This window comes from Garra rufa, chromosome 4 (genome assembly GCF_049309525.1).
Source record: "Garra rufa chromosome 4, GarRuf1.0, whole genome shotgun sequence".
Taxonomy (NCBI): Eukaryota; Metazoa; Chordata; class Actinopteri; order Cypriniformes; family Cyprinidae; genus Garra; species Garra rufa.
Genome location: NC_133364.1, coordinates 10641443 through 10657194, shown reverse-complemented (window position 1 = coordinate 10657194; position 15752 = coordinate 10641443). Strand labels below are relative to the sequence as shown.

The 15752-nt window shown below is 30.3% G+C and overlaps 1 protein-coding gene across 1 annotated transcript in view; it reads right to left on the bottom strand.

The window, feature by feature from the left end:
* Window positions 1-14340, bottom strand: part of lmf2b (lipase maturation factor 2b) — a 16254-nt gene extending 1914 nt beyond the window's left edge. The window contains exons 1-12 of the mRNA XM_073838230.1: window positions 14165-14340; window positions 8482-8735; window positions 8367-8395; window positions 6540-6733; window positions 6013-6194; window positions 4124-4277; window positions 3788-3922; window positions 3477-3582; window positions 1599-1695; window positions 1143-1325; window positions 799-967; window positions 601-712 (exon numbers count right to left, since the gene is read on the bottom strand). Coding sequence (XP_073694331.1) covers window positions 601-712; window positions 799-967; window positions 1143-1325; window positions 1599-1695; window positions 3477-3582; window positions 3788-3922; window positions 4124-4277; window positions 6013-6194; window positions 6540-6733; window positions 8367-8395; window positions 8482-8735; window positions 14165-14258 — 1709 coding nt within the window. The 5' untranslated portion in view covers window positions 14259-14340. The remainder of the gene's footprint in view (window positions 1-600; window positions 713-798; window positions 968-1142; window positions 1326-1598; window positions 1696-3476; window positions 3583-3787; window positions 3923-4123; window positions 4278-6012; window positions 6195-6539; window positions 6734-8366; window positions 8396-8481; window positions 8736-14164) is intronic.
* Between the last annotated feature and the right edge of the window lie 1412 nt (window positions 14341-15752).

Below are 15752 nucleotides of genomic sequence, written 5' to 3'. Positions count from 1 at the left end.
CATGGGATATTTATAAATAGAAATTATATAATTATATAATAATAATAATAATAATAATAATAATTAATTAGAATACATTTTTTAATGTATTAATTATACAAATTGTACATTTCCCTATATAATTTAGCATTTGCATTAAAATTAGAAGAAATTACTAAAAATGCTAACAAATGGGATATTTAAAAATAAGAATTATATAGTTATTAATTATATAAATAATATAATTAGATTATAATTATTATATAGTTTTATTATTTACTAAGAATATAAATTCAGATGAGTTATTTTAATGTAACTCATCTAATGTAATTATAAAAAGAACTTACTAAGAATGCAAGCAAATGGGATATTTATAAATAAAAATTCTAGAATTATTACTGATATAGTAATAATAATAATACAATTATTACATAACTGTATTATATTTAATATTAATATGAATTCAGATTAGAGATTGGAGTCAATAATTAATAATTAATCTCTCCATTTACAAGAAATATAATGCAGTTTTCACAAAACACAGTTCTAATCTAAAAACCACAAAATGATGTGCAATATATAAATGTGAGCGAGTGTTAACTAGAGTGATACGGCGCTCACTTGTCTTTTGCAGGATCTGTGAAGTGGTAGTTATAAAGCTTGGCTTTGATAAAGACTGGTGGTTTCTGACTGAAGGGGTACTGCGCTTCATCCACCTGAAGCAGACTAACCACTGCAGAAAAGAAAAAAAACAAAAATTAGAGGCATAATTCAACATCATCTAAATAAGTATATGCAATCTGACAAGTGGTCGCTCACCCTCTGGTTTGCCCTGTAGGAGGCGCTGTAAGAGGCCTGTAAACCAGGGGCTTGTCTCATCCCCCTCTTGAGCTGCCTGCCACATCAGCCGCTCCAGCCGGGGCTGGTGAGGTCCTACGATGGGTGGGACTGCATCCACGTTTCCTGGTTTATACATATGGTTCATTTCCTGCAACAGGATAAGAATACACCAGTCCACTGAGAACAAACCTTTTCTTTGAAAGAAGACTGTGGAAACAATAGGCACTTTAGAGGAAACAACTGTTGCATTATGAAGCGAGTAAAAAACAAAGTCATTTGGATTGTTGTAGCAGGAGAAACCTTTTCCACATTCTTCTTCTCACCTTCCATGTCAGCCCATCATAGCTGCCCTCTAAAACGATCTCAGGCCTGCCCTCAGCAGAGATCATCCTGTGCTGGATGCCGTATGCCCCGACCAGCTGGAACCTCTCTAAAGCGCTGTATGCATCTCGCACTGCAGGTAACACTTTACTGACTGCCATGCCAGCCATGGAGGTGTATGGAACCTGAGGGGAAACACCAAACACCTTGTACTTGAATACAAAGGCAGGTAAAAATGCCTACCAGTGCAGTGCATAAAGATCATGTTTTATGCTTATGGACAGCAGAGGGCACTGTACTGCTAGTGTGTAATAAATGAAGGAAAGAGAAAGTCACCAACACAATTATGTAACACTTGAGACTCAAAACAGCTATGCATTATTATATAAGCTGCCCAAAGTAAATAAATGCAAATCAATTTTTGACAATTGCAACCATATTCAAGACGTGTAACTCACCACACTAAGGGCAAAGACGGCCACAGCAGCCGCTGTGATGAGCGCCCACTGAACGAGAGACCAGAGCTTGCTGACAATCCCTCGTGTGCACAAACAACTGAAAGAGGAAACAGATTGGAGATTTCTTGGTTTGTCTCTTGCAACAATGGAAAATTATGGGTTAAATTCAAAAGATTTAGTTTTTGTACACTGCCGTTCAAAAATGTTTTTAAGATGTGTTTTTTTTGGCTCATCAAGGCTGTTTATTTGATTAAAAATACAGAAAAAAAATGGAATATTGTGAAATATTATTACAGTTTCAAATAACTGCTTTCTATTTTAATATACTTTAAAATAGAATTTATTCCTGTGATGCAAAGCTGAATTTTCAGCATCATTACACCAGTCTTCTGATGCACATTTATTATCAATGTTGAAAAGAAATGTTAATTTTATTAATTTTTTTTGGAACCTGTGATAATTTTTAGGATTCTTTGGTAAATAAAATGTTAAAAAAGAACAGCATTTATTTACAAATGTAACGTTCTTCTATGTTAATGTCTTTTCTGCTCTTCAATGCATCTATGTGATTAAACATGCAGAAAAAAAAAAAAACATCAATATTCAGAGACATTATTGCAGTTTAAAATACTGGTTTTATATTTTAATACACTTTAAACTAGAATTTATTCCTGTGATGCAAAACTGAATTTTCAGCATCATTACTCCAGTCTTCTGATGATCAAATGATCATTTATTATAAATATTATTATCAATATTGAAAACAGTTATGCAGCTAAATATTTGTTTTGGAACCTGTGATTTGTTTAGGGTTCTTTAATAAATAAAACATTAAAAAGAACAGCATTTATTTAAAATATAAATCTTTTGATCAGTAAAATTTTGTTTTTTAAAGAAATCCTTTCTCATCAAGGCTGTTTATTTGATTAAAAAAACAGACAAAAAAACTGTAATATTGTGAAATATTAGTGCAATTTAAAATACTGGTTTTCTATTTTAATATGTTTCAAAATGTAATTTACTCTGATGCAAAGCTGAATTTTCAGCATCATTACTCCAGTCCTCAGTGTCAAATTGATCCTTCAGAAATCAATTTTTTTTTTTTATAAAAAAAGATTTTTACACTAGCATTAAAAAGTTTGGGGTCAGTAAGATTTTTAATGTTTTTTTAAAGAAGATTTTTCTGCTCATCAAGGTTGCGTTTATTTGAATAAAAATACAGAAAAAAAGGTAATATTGTGAAATATTATTGTAATTTAAGCATTTAGATTAATAAAATGTAGAAATGCATTTATTTAAAATAGAAATCTTTAGTGACAATATATACAACCATTCAAAGTTTGGGATCAGTACATTTTTTCTTTATTTCTTCTTTCAGCAAGGATGTGTTACATTGATAAAATGTCATAGTAAAGACTAGATTTCTAAAAAATATTTCTGTTTTAAATAAATGCTATTTTTACTTTTAATTAATCAAAGAATGTTGAAAAAAAAAAAAGTATCACAGGTTCCAAAACAAATATAAAGCAGCACTGTTTCCAACATTGATAATAAATCAGCATATTAGAATGATTATATAGAATGATTTTTGAAGGATCATGTGACACTGAAGACTGGAGTAATGATGCTGAAAATTCAGCTTTTAATCACTGAAATAAATTATATTTTAAAATATATTAAAATAGAAAACTGATATTTTAAATTCCAATAATTTTTTCGTAATTTTTACTCTGTATTTTTTATTTTAAAAAAAAGGAACTTTTGAGTATAAGACTTCTTTAAAAAAAAAAAAAAAAACATTAAAAATCTTATTGATCTCAAACTTGATTGATTTGAAATTGATTCTCATAACCATTCCTGATATTTAGCATTCCTTACTTTAGCATGGCAGAAACCGCTTCCCAGGTGAACGACAGGACGCCAACCCAGATAGTGAGCTCCTGAAAAACCTCCAGATACGCATCAAATTTCTTTTGAGTGAAATCTGAAAGAAAGTTCATAAATAAATGAGACTAATGAATGAACTAATAAATAAGCTAACTGATGTATTTGCCGGCCATATTTTGATTTGAGAAAGAACACATCGATAAAAAAAGAATAAGTTTTATATCACAAAACATCTTTAATAACACCACTACATCAGCTCTCTTGCCAATCAGTTTTATTTTTTAATTTATAGACTGACTCACTTGTTTCAGATGACAGAGTTTTTTCTTCCCAGTTAATCTGTATCTTAAAGAGAGCAATAAAACAGTACAGGATGAACAGATAAACAGCCAACTCCACCAGCAGCGTCAGACAATAGACCAAAGTCTGTCCCCAACCTGAAAAGACACAGACATACACTAAATAATGATTTGGACGTGTGAAAACTGGTGTGGTACTGGTAGAAAAGATTCCATTAACATCTACTCAAACTCAATTTTTTTTTTTTACTGGGATCTAATAATGAGTCAGATCATTAGTGAAAGTTTGGGATGATTCCACCAGAAATGACAAAACAGAAGTTAGATATGTGGTAATACTTCTAGGCTTTTTCTCCTGGCCCTTCTTCTTCTTTGGGCCAGTATTGGAGTCATGGAAATGATCATCATCCAGTAACGAGAAGCTCAGGGCGATGCTCAGCAGGTTCAGAAGGCTGCAGTTACCCGTGAGGATGTAGAAGAGCTGGAGAAAAAGCTGGAAAAAAAAAGGATATAAAAAGAGGTATAAGTGGAAAAAAGTTTTGCAGAACAGACACACATTAAAATATTTTTCCAGAAAACGGATAATATAACAGGATATTAAAGGAATATTCTTTGAAAGTTACACACCCACACACATATATACGTAGCAATAATAATAATAATAAATGAATTAATTTTTTTAATAATAAAAATCATTTATTGATTTAAAAGAGGCGTTTATAACCATAAAAACATTATAACAACTGATGCACAAACCGTATACTATATACATATACACCGTGCATATAAGATCATGTTTGTAATAAATTATCAATAAAATGTTACGATTAAAAACAACATTACACCTAATGCACAAACCATACATCATATAAAAGTATATAATTTTGTATTAATATTTATTTACTTATTTAATATACGTCGGATTATTTTAATAAATTGCCTTATTAGAAATTAATAAAAAAACATTACAACTACATAAAATATGTACATATAAACTGATTTTGTTTTTTTTTATAATAATAATAATTATATTTAAATATAAATATATGAGATGATTGTAACAAATTACCCCCTTAAAAAGGTATAATAAATTACAAAACAACATTACAACTAATGCATCTCATATATACACACTCAGTATACAATTTTGTATCATTACTTATTTACTTAATATATCTCTGATTATTTTAATAAATTACCCTATTAAAAACTAATAATATATTACAACAAAATACAACTTCGACACAACTATGTACATAAATTAATTCATTTTTTGCATTAACAATTAAATCTTTTTATTTAAATGATAATAAAAAAATTCACTTAATTTTATAATAAAATACAATATTGATAAATTATGATTTATAATAAAATATTACAAACATTATAACCAATGCACAAACTGTACATCATATATATGCACACTATGTATTGTATTATTTATTTATCTCTGATTATTTTAATAAATTACCTTATTAAAATTAATAATTACAATAAACACTACAAATACATAAAATCTGTACATAATACATACATTATTTGTATTTTATAATAATAATAATAATATTTAAATATACGAGATGATTGTAACAAATGAAATAAAAGGTATAATAAATTACAAAACATTACAACTAATGCATCCCATATATATATATATATATATATATAAAATATATTATATAGTATACAATTTTGTATCATTTACTTATGTAATATATAACTGATTATTTTAACAAATTACCTTATTAAAAACTAATAATATTTTATAACAAAAATACAACTTCTACACAACTATGTACATAATAAATAAATGATTATTGTTAATGTAAAAAAAAAAAAATTTAAATATGACAATTGTAAAAAATTCCACTTAGTTTTATAATAAAATATTGCAATATTTAGAAAAAAATTAAAAAATTAAAGTAATTTATGATAAAATATTACAAACATTAGAACCAAATGCACAAACTGTGAATCATATATGCACACTATTTATTTATGTACTTATCTGACTATTTTAATAAATTACCTTTTTAAAAACTAATAATAAAATATTACAAAAAAAAAAACATTTCAGACGTCAAGTTGTCTAAAAGATCCTTTTACAGATGTCAATCCATTTCTAGCTGGACTTGAAAAAAAAATAGTGGAATAAAAATATATAATTTAGATCCACTCTTAGTATTTTCAACAGGAAAGATGCAGATATGTTTTAGGCATGCACAAACCTGAACATAAAACCCGAACAGTCTCAAACGGCGAATGGGAGCAAAGAACGTCACAAGAGGAACAATGATCTCGCTCTGCAACACAACGACCGATTCGAATCTCAGCAGCCAATCAGGAAGCAGATGGACATACCAGGCCAAAGGAGTGGGGCTCATCTGGTTCTGCAAATGATGACTCAGTGCTGCAAAAGAGACATTTGACATCTCAAAACACTGTTATCTACAGATGAGTCAGTTTCCACACAAGTGTGCTGTCTGCATCGCAGTTCTTGCTCATTTTCACCACTACTTTAAGAAATATTCACGCCAATAAACACTAGCCCTTTCATACAAGTATTTAAGTCTCTAGATTAGAAAAACCTTACACTATGGCTGTTTTACATGATCTATAAATCAATTTGGAAGTGAATTTCCAGCAAAGTGCTGTATAAGAATTCCTCATGAAATCAAGTGGGCGGCATGATGATCACGAATAAACTGATCTCAACCAATACAGAGTAAATAATGTTAAAAATGACTCAATTCACCTGACAGGTCATACCACGCAGGGTCGCCGCTGGCCAGTTTACTCACGCCTGTGCAGAAGGTCAGCCGGAAAAACAGCCAACGCGTCAACCAGAAGCTCACAGAGTCATGAAAATTATAAGAGGACTGACGCCGCAGCAAACCCAGCGGAGCCACAAGCACAGCCAGGAACCCAGCCTCCAACAGCAGCACGTCCCTATGAGAGGATTGCAACCGATTATATAGTTAAACAGAACTACAAACTCAAGAAAATGTGGTATTATGACTTGCTATCACATTGCTAAAGCATTACGGGTGGCTGTCAATATGTTGCACGATATCCTGATACTAAAAAGGTACTACAGGAGAGCTGTATTAACACTGTTTATTTGGGGTCCTATGATTAAAGTGAAGTGGAAAACGTGGACAGAACTGCAAAATTCAGTCATAAAAACTAAATTTATTGTATAACAGATTTTTTCTATTAAAATGTATATATCCTACATGTCTCTATGGATGAATTGACGCAGTTTACTACACACATACTGAAATGCATGTGGCAAGTGTTTTTTTTAGCCTCTTCCGCCTCAATATACATGAATACATCATCTCTAGAACTGCTATAAGAGGCACTTAAAGAGCATTTTACTGTTACTTCTGAGTAAAAACATTCTCATATCTTATACAAACAGGAACGTAGAGGCAGCAACTCGTCAAAATAAAAGTTATTTTACAAATATTACTTAATGTAATGATAATACTACTACTAGTAGTCAAATATTATTAAAACAATATTTATGGAATATTTACCAGAAAAATTATTTACCTGAAGTTATTTACAAGAATAATAATAAAATAATAATAATAAATATTTATTTTAAAATCGAGAGAATCTTCATAAATTAATTAGACATGCTTTTGATTATTAATTTAATGAAACCATTACAATGGAATGCAGAAAATTTATAGAAAACAGTTTCACTAAATGTGATCAAAACAAAACTGAATTTGAGAAAAACAATAAAAAAATATAACATGTAACTTTTAGGAGATTGTTGTAATTTATTAGACATGCTTTTTGATTAATATATTTTCCAATGTAACCCTTAAAATAGAGTCTAGAAAAAAAAACTGAATCCAGAAAAATTTAAATGAATTGAGAAAAAAAGGAATTTGTGAATAAAACTAATTTCAATTTGTATATTTGATCAAATAAAGTAAAAAAAATCGACTATATCATGATATAAATGGTTGTGAAATAAAATTATATCATGAAATAAGATTTGACATTATCCTGTTAGCTCTTCTCAAAGTTATTTTGTAGATTTTGTACATTTCATATTGTAAATGTATAAAAATCGATATAATATGCATTGCTAAGAACTTCATTTGGTCAACTTTAAAGGTGATTTTCTTAATAAAAAATGTCTTCTCACCCTCAGATTCCAGATTTTTAATTAGCTGTATCTCGGCCAAATATTGTCCTATCCTAATGAACTAAACATCAATGGAAAGCAAAAAAAAATTAATGCATGTCAGTCTGTATGCATGGGTATTTAATCATCAGTTCTGTTAGAAAAACGGATCAGTCATTGAGTGGACTGTAATCAAGTCAAATTTAATGGGCAGCCAGCATAAACTGCAGACTTTTAAGTTCGGTTTGTGGCTGGTTTTCCCTTTCATAAACATTGACGCACACTTTCTGCTGCAGAGAATTTGACTTGCAAATGCTGCAATTACAGCCTTAACAACAATGGAGAAATAAACAAGCGGTTACGGTTTTGTCAGTTATATAAACAAGTCACAGTAGGTTTAAATGCAAGTCATACATGACAAATTGTGGAACTCACCATTCGGAGTGAAGGAAGTCCTCACCAACCTATGCAATAAGACAAATAATCACACAGTTATGGTTCCACAGAGGCTACAATGTCAAACAGGAGGGTAAAAGGATATTATACTGACATTATAGAGTGAGAGGTAGAGGGCCCAGAGGCAGAAGTAGATCAGACTGTCTCTCTGGGGCCACAGCAGGACGGCGCTCAGGGCTAGAGCCACACCAACCAGGCATATGAGCTCCAGGACCTGCTGGGGCGCCAGACCCAGAGACGGCCCTAGCCACAGAATGGACGGGGAGGCCTGGAGCTGCTCCAGCAGGGGCCGCTGCACTTTGGGCATCTGCAGGCGCACAGGGAGAATACCATCGTCTCCATATAAACCTGTACAAAGAGACACAAAAAAGTCTTAATATGCACGATATAACTGTCCAGTGTTGATCTGTGATATCAGCCTGCTTTATCCCATAACAATGTTATCATTTGTCATTTGTATCATCTTGCATTGGTTACATACCCAAAATGTAATAACATAATGGCCTTGAAACAACTTTCCATTTCAAAAGACAAAAAAAACAGTAAGACAAACATATCGCACAACCAATGTGGTCGGATTCACAAAGGAATGACTCTTGTGGGATTGTTGGTTTAATGAATAAGTCCAAAAAAAAAAAAAACCTTGATGTAACATTATTTAACTACCTATAGCCACAAGAGTTGTGTTGTAGCTGTATTATGAATAAATAAATATAAACGCTAAATATGTAATAAATAATATTTATATGTAATACATTTCTCTCAAATTTATAATCATGTATATAATAATAATAATTATTATTAATAAATTTACTCCTGTATATGCATGCAAAAGAGAAAACTAAATATAGAAATATAATAAATCAAAGTAAACAAAAACATAAAAATAAAAACAAACTTTAGTTCAACTATACTTATATAATAATAATAAAACAAAAATAAATAATAATATTTAGCAAACCACTTTTATTATACCAACTATACTTATGTAAATAAAATTATTATAATTATCATTATACCAACTTTGTATTATAACAACTATAATTATGTAAATAATAATAATAATAATTTAGCCAATTATTTTTTATTATAACAACTATACTTATGTAAATATAAAATAATAATTTAGCCAACTTTTTTAAAATTATAACAACTATACTTATGGAAATAATAATAATAATAATAATAATAATAATAATAATAATAATAATAATAATAATAATAATGCCAACTTTTTTTATTATAACAACTATACTTATGGAAATAATAATAATAATAATAATAATAATAATAATAATAAATAATAAATAATAATAATTATTATTATTATTATTGTTACATAAATGTTTACATTTTTATAACAACTATACTTATGCAAATGTAATAATAATAATAGTAATAATCATAATCATAATAAATATTTAGCCAACTATTTTTATTATAACTATGCAATAATAATAATAATAATATTTTGCCAAACTATATATTTATTACAACTATTACTCAAACATAATAATAATAATTATTATTATTATTATTATTATTATTATTATTATTATTAATTACATAAATGCTTATGCATTTTATAACAACTACACTTATGCAAATGTAAAAAAAATAAAATAATAATAATAATAATAAATATTTTGCCAAGCAATCTTTTTTATTACAACTATTAATCAAACATAATAATAATAATAATAATAATAATAATAATAATTATTATTATTATTATTATTTATTTTTTATTATTATTATTACATAAATTAATGTTTAGGCATTTTTATAACAACTATACGTATGCAATAATAATAATAATAATAATAATAATAATAATAATAATAATAATAAATATTTAGCCACCTATTTTTTATTATAACGATGCCATAAATAATAAAAATAATAATAATAATAATTATAATAAATATTTTGCCAAACTATATTATTTTATTACAACTATTACTCTCCAGCATTCAACAGATGGATGGATGTTTTTATTATAACTATACACCTGTTCAATCAATCAACAAATTAATAAATATCCATGAACCATTTTACTTCTACACATGTGTTTCACTTTTTGCCAGTAAATGACATCTGAATGTCATTTAATATGGTCTTTAAAGCTGTATTGATGAGAGATGTGGGTGGGGCCACATAAAAAACAAAAGTGACAATATGAAGAAAGAAAAAAACACAGATCATAATTGATCAAACAAATGAGCTGATCAGAGACTGCGCCATGCAGCCGGTGCTGACAGACTGCCCTCAAGGTCTGCACACAACAATAATTTGTGTTTGCTCAGTGAAAGTAAAAACACCAAGCGCCAATCGTCATGTAAACAACCATTCAACAGAACACCACAGGCACACACTGCCATGACGATGAACAAAACAAACCCGTCCTGTCACTTTCTAACGCCTCAAAACAAGTACAGACAACCCACATGTCCTAAACACTGCGATACCATTGCACGAAACAGGTGCAGTGTAAAATACTGCTTTAGGCGACTCGCTAGCAGTTAGTGATGTACAGACTGATGTACAGTACACAGAGATCAGGAAATACTACTTCACGGTTACAGAACGTTGACATTGAGCTTATTTTTGATTGTGACTGAAGTCATTCTTAAGGTGGATGACGGTTGGCAGAGGTTGAAAAGTTGCACATCCACATTTTTGGCATGCAAGCCACAGCAAGAGTGAGCGCATAGCAGACTGGTTTGAGTTAGAAAACAGGCCGTGTATTGTGGCAGTGCCAGCGTATGACTCACGGTTGCTCTTTGAATTACTCTATTTTGGCATTAGACCCACTTCTGCCACAAGCGGCTCCTCCAGGCACGCTGCCTTAGAGGATCGTTTCCCACAGGAGGGAAAAGACTTCATGCGTAATCGCTGAAAGACCTGCAGTTTAGCTCCGATTAGAAAAGACAGTCGCAGGAACTGAAACTCTGCAAATGCCGCCTTTAGTTGATAGCTGAACATGCACAGTCGAATGGCAAACAGATCAAACGGGAAGAGAGCTATTATTCAGTGCACATGATTTCCTTTATCTGTGAGCAACACAGTCTGCTGGTGGCCACATTTGACAGTGCTCAGCTTTTTTGTGACGAACAAACACTAGACCCTAAGCGTATTCTGTGAACATAGTCAGCAGGTGATTTTTTTACCCAAAATAGCAACACAAAAGTCTCAAACTGATACATTTTATTATTCAAAGTACTAAAACAAAGAAATAAACTGAATTTTAATAATTATATATAAATAAGTAAATAGAAAAAGCAAACCACTGTTTTGGACAATAAATTGATGCATATGTATGTGTAATATATGTGACCCTGGACCACAAAACCAGTCTTAAGTCGCTGGGGTTTATTTGTAGCAATAGCCAAAAATACTTTGTATGGGTCAAAATTATTGATTTTTTTTTTATGCCAAAAATCATTAGGAAATTATGTAAAGATCATGTTCCATGAAGATTTTTTGTAAAAGACCTACTGTAAATATATCAAAATGTAATTTTTGATTAGTAATATGCATTGTTAAGAACTTAATTAGGAGAACTTTAAAGGTGATTTTCTCAGTATTTTTATTTTTTTGCACCCTCAGATTCCAGATTTTCAAATAGATGTATCTCGACCAAATATTGTCCTATCCTAACAAACCATACATCAATAGAAAGCTTATTTATTGAGGTTTCATATGATGAATACATCCCAGTTTTGTAAAATTTAACCTTATTTTGTGGTCCAGGGTCTCTCACACACACACACACACACACACACACACACACACACACACACACACACACACACACACACACACACACACACACACACACACACACACACACACACACACACACACACACACACACACACACACACACACACACACACACACACACACACACACACACACACACTAATATATTAAAATATTAATTATATAATAAATAATTACATATATAAAATGTTGAAATTCAACATTTTTGTGAAAACTTTACAATAACACAAAATATAAAACAATAATTCAAAGTAAAATAACAATAATAATACGTTTTTGTGAAAATTAAAAAATAAAAAGAAATATACATACACACACGCTCACACAGATTATACAAATAAATACATAAAAATACACACAGATTATAATAACATTAACATATTAATTAAATAATTATATCTATGAAATTTTGAAATTCAACATTTGTGTGAAAATTCAACATAACATTGTAAAATTTAAAATTCAAACAGTAAAAAAATAATAATATACACATTGTGAAAGTTATTTATATATATATGTGTGTGTGTGTGTGTGTGTGTGTATTAAAATCTAATTAAATAATTACACACATAGATAACATTAAGTAGTAAACTAAACTAATGAATTACTTATATATATATATATATATATATATAAAATAATTCAAATTCAACATTGTGAAAATTAAACATTGAAATAATGATAATAATTATAAAATATTAAATAATTAAAAATTCTGGAGTAAAATAATAGCAATAAGTAATTACATATATTTTTGTGAAAATTAAAAAATTAAAATACAATAGAACAAAATTAATTAAAATATACAAAAATGTGAAAATTTTCACCCATATTATATATACAAACATAGATTATAACATATAATACAATATTATTTTTCATGTATTATTATTTATTGTGTTTATTATTAATATTAATTATATTCAACATTTGTGTGAAAATTCAACACATTAAAATCTAATAATAATAATATATATTTGTTAAAATTAAACACACCCACATACACACCCGTTTTAAATATTATACATTTATACAATGCTTTAATTTATTGCATAAAACAATGCTTTGTGCACATTACCCTTTACAGTTGCAGTTCACAAATGGTTAATTTCCAAAAGGCCTATAACAGATTCCATTGTGACAACTTACCCCATACAGTACGACAGCATTGCTTTTAAGAAATATTGTCACAAAAGATTAATGTGCTTTCATTATTGCCCTTTTTCACCTATTCTCGTGCAAATGCTAAATTGTTTTTTTTCTTTTTGCATGTGCCAATACAGAAACAAACCCACCCTGTCTACACCATGTCTGCACGTACATGAATGTTTACAGAGAGAAACTGAGTGTATCATCCTGTATTTAGTAACACATTGCAAATGCATGAGTAACAATGCTTAGAGGCAAGAGGTTATTAAACTAAATGGGGTGCTTCTTTATGCAATGGTTGAGTGGAACTTATTAACATGCTGCAGTTTTAAAAAGGCTTCATGAACACAGCACACACATGGCATATGCATGGAGCATTTCAGGGACAAAAGCTCACAGGCCCCTGAGTGATGACGGGTCACTACAGTGCGCACTCAGCACTAACTGGCGGGGCTCCCAAATATCAGCACATGTGGAGGAACTGAAGCAGTGCTGCCTTATTCACACCTAGCTGTATCATATAGCATATCTTTTAAAATGATAAATCCACTGCGCAAATACAGCTTGAATGCGTTCTCCAGCATGGAGATGAGGTTTGCACACGAGGTCCATCAAAAGTTTGGACTGAAAAGCCAAAGTGAGCCCTCGTGATATGATTTTGCAGGACAACGAGCGACTAGCGCTAATGAATGAATGAACCGAGCAAATTGTGTTTTGTTTTCGTCGACATTCCGCCACACAGTTCAAGTTCAAGTGTAAACGCAACCATTCATTAGTGCCGCACCCAAAATCCACCATAGCCGCCAAACATCCATCTGCAAAATACGGAGAAACTTCCCTACCTGGTATTTGAACGTAGATGGACGCAAAAGCACAGACGTAAACAAGCGCAATGCTCCACAAGAACCATTGTCTGGGCGTTTTTACTTCCCCCATCTTGGCGGCTTGCTGGAGGGATGAGGTGTCACTTTGTTTCGGCTGATTCGAGCCCTGATGCTCATTGGAAAAATGAAGTGGAATCGGATGGGTGGAGTTTAAATTAGTGATGGGAAATCCGACTCACTTCCGCGAGTCGGTTCGTTTGAACAGCGCGTTCGGTTCTTTTACGTCATGACGTAAGCACGCTCTCACGTGGTCCTTGGCATTCCAGCTAAATTCTCCACAGCCAAAACGCACCTAGAGAGCAGTTAAATAATAGAGTTTACATGACATCATACTAAATTAATTAGCTGTGGTTGTTTTGTAACCGAGTTAATAAACCAAAAAAGTCGGAATCGAGAACCGTTTCGGAAATGAATCATTTCATGAATCGATTCATTGAAAGATTCGATTTAAAATGATTTGTGGCAAATGGGTGAACATTACAAGAGTATTTGGAAAGTAGAACAACTAGTCAAGCGTCAAATAATAATTGTTAGTTTTTTCTAAACAAGTTATGAAACCTAAAAATGACTTGTATAAAATTAAACTGGTCATTTTTCTTGCTTTTACACTACTAGCCAAAAGTTTTTGAACAGTTAAATGTTTTTAAAAGTCTCCTCTGCTCACCAAGCCTGCATTTATTTGATCCAAAGTGCAGCAAGTTATAATATTGTGAAATATTTTTACTATTCCAAAAAACTGCTTTTTATTTGAATAAAAATGTAATTTATTGATTGTGATCAAAGCTACAGTTTCAGCATCATTACTTCAGTCTTCAGTGTCACATGATTCTTCAGAAATTATTCTAATATTCTTATTTGCTGTTCAAGAAACTTTTTTTTTATCATTATCAATATTTAAAACAGTTGAGTACATTTCAGGATCCTTAATGAACAGAAAGATCCAAAGATCAGCACTTATCTGAAATAAAAAGTAATTGTAGCATTATATACAATACTATATATACAAAATATACAAAAGCTTGCAGTCAGTATAATTTTTTTTGAAAGAAATTATAGAAATTAATACTTGTATTTATCAAGGATGCTTTAAAATGATGATAAAGACATTTATAATGTTACATTAGATTTCAATTTCAGATAAATGCTGTTCTTCTGAACTTTCTATTCATCAAAGGAACCTGAAAAAAATCTACTCAGCTGTTTTATTTCACATACAAATATAATAATGTTTTTAAGCAATAAAAAAAACCTGAATGATTTTTGAAGAATCATGTGACACTGATGACTTTAATGATGCTGAAAACTCAGCTTTGATCACAGGAATAAATTACATTTTAAAACATATTTAAATAGAAAGCTGTTATTTTAAATAGTAAAATATTACTGTTACTGTACTTTAGATCAAATAAATTCAGGCTTACTGAGCAGAAGAGACTTCTTTAAAACAAAAAAACAAAAAAAATCTTACTGTTCAAAAACTTTTGACTGGTAGTGTAAAACGTGATTAAAGAAAGTATTGCTCTACAAACAACTTGACAAATGAGCC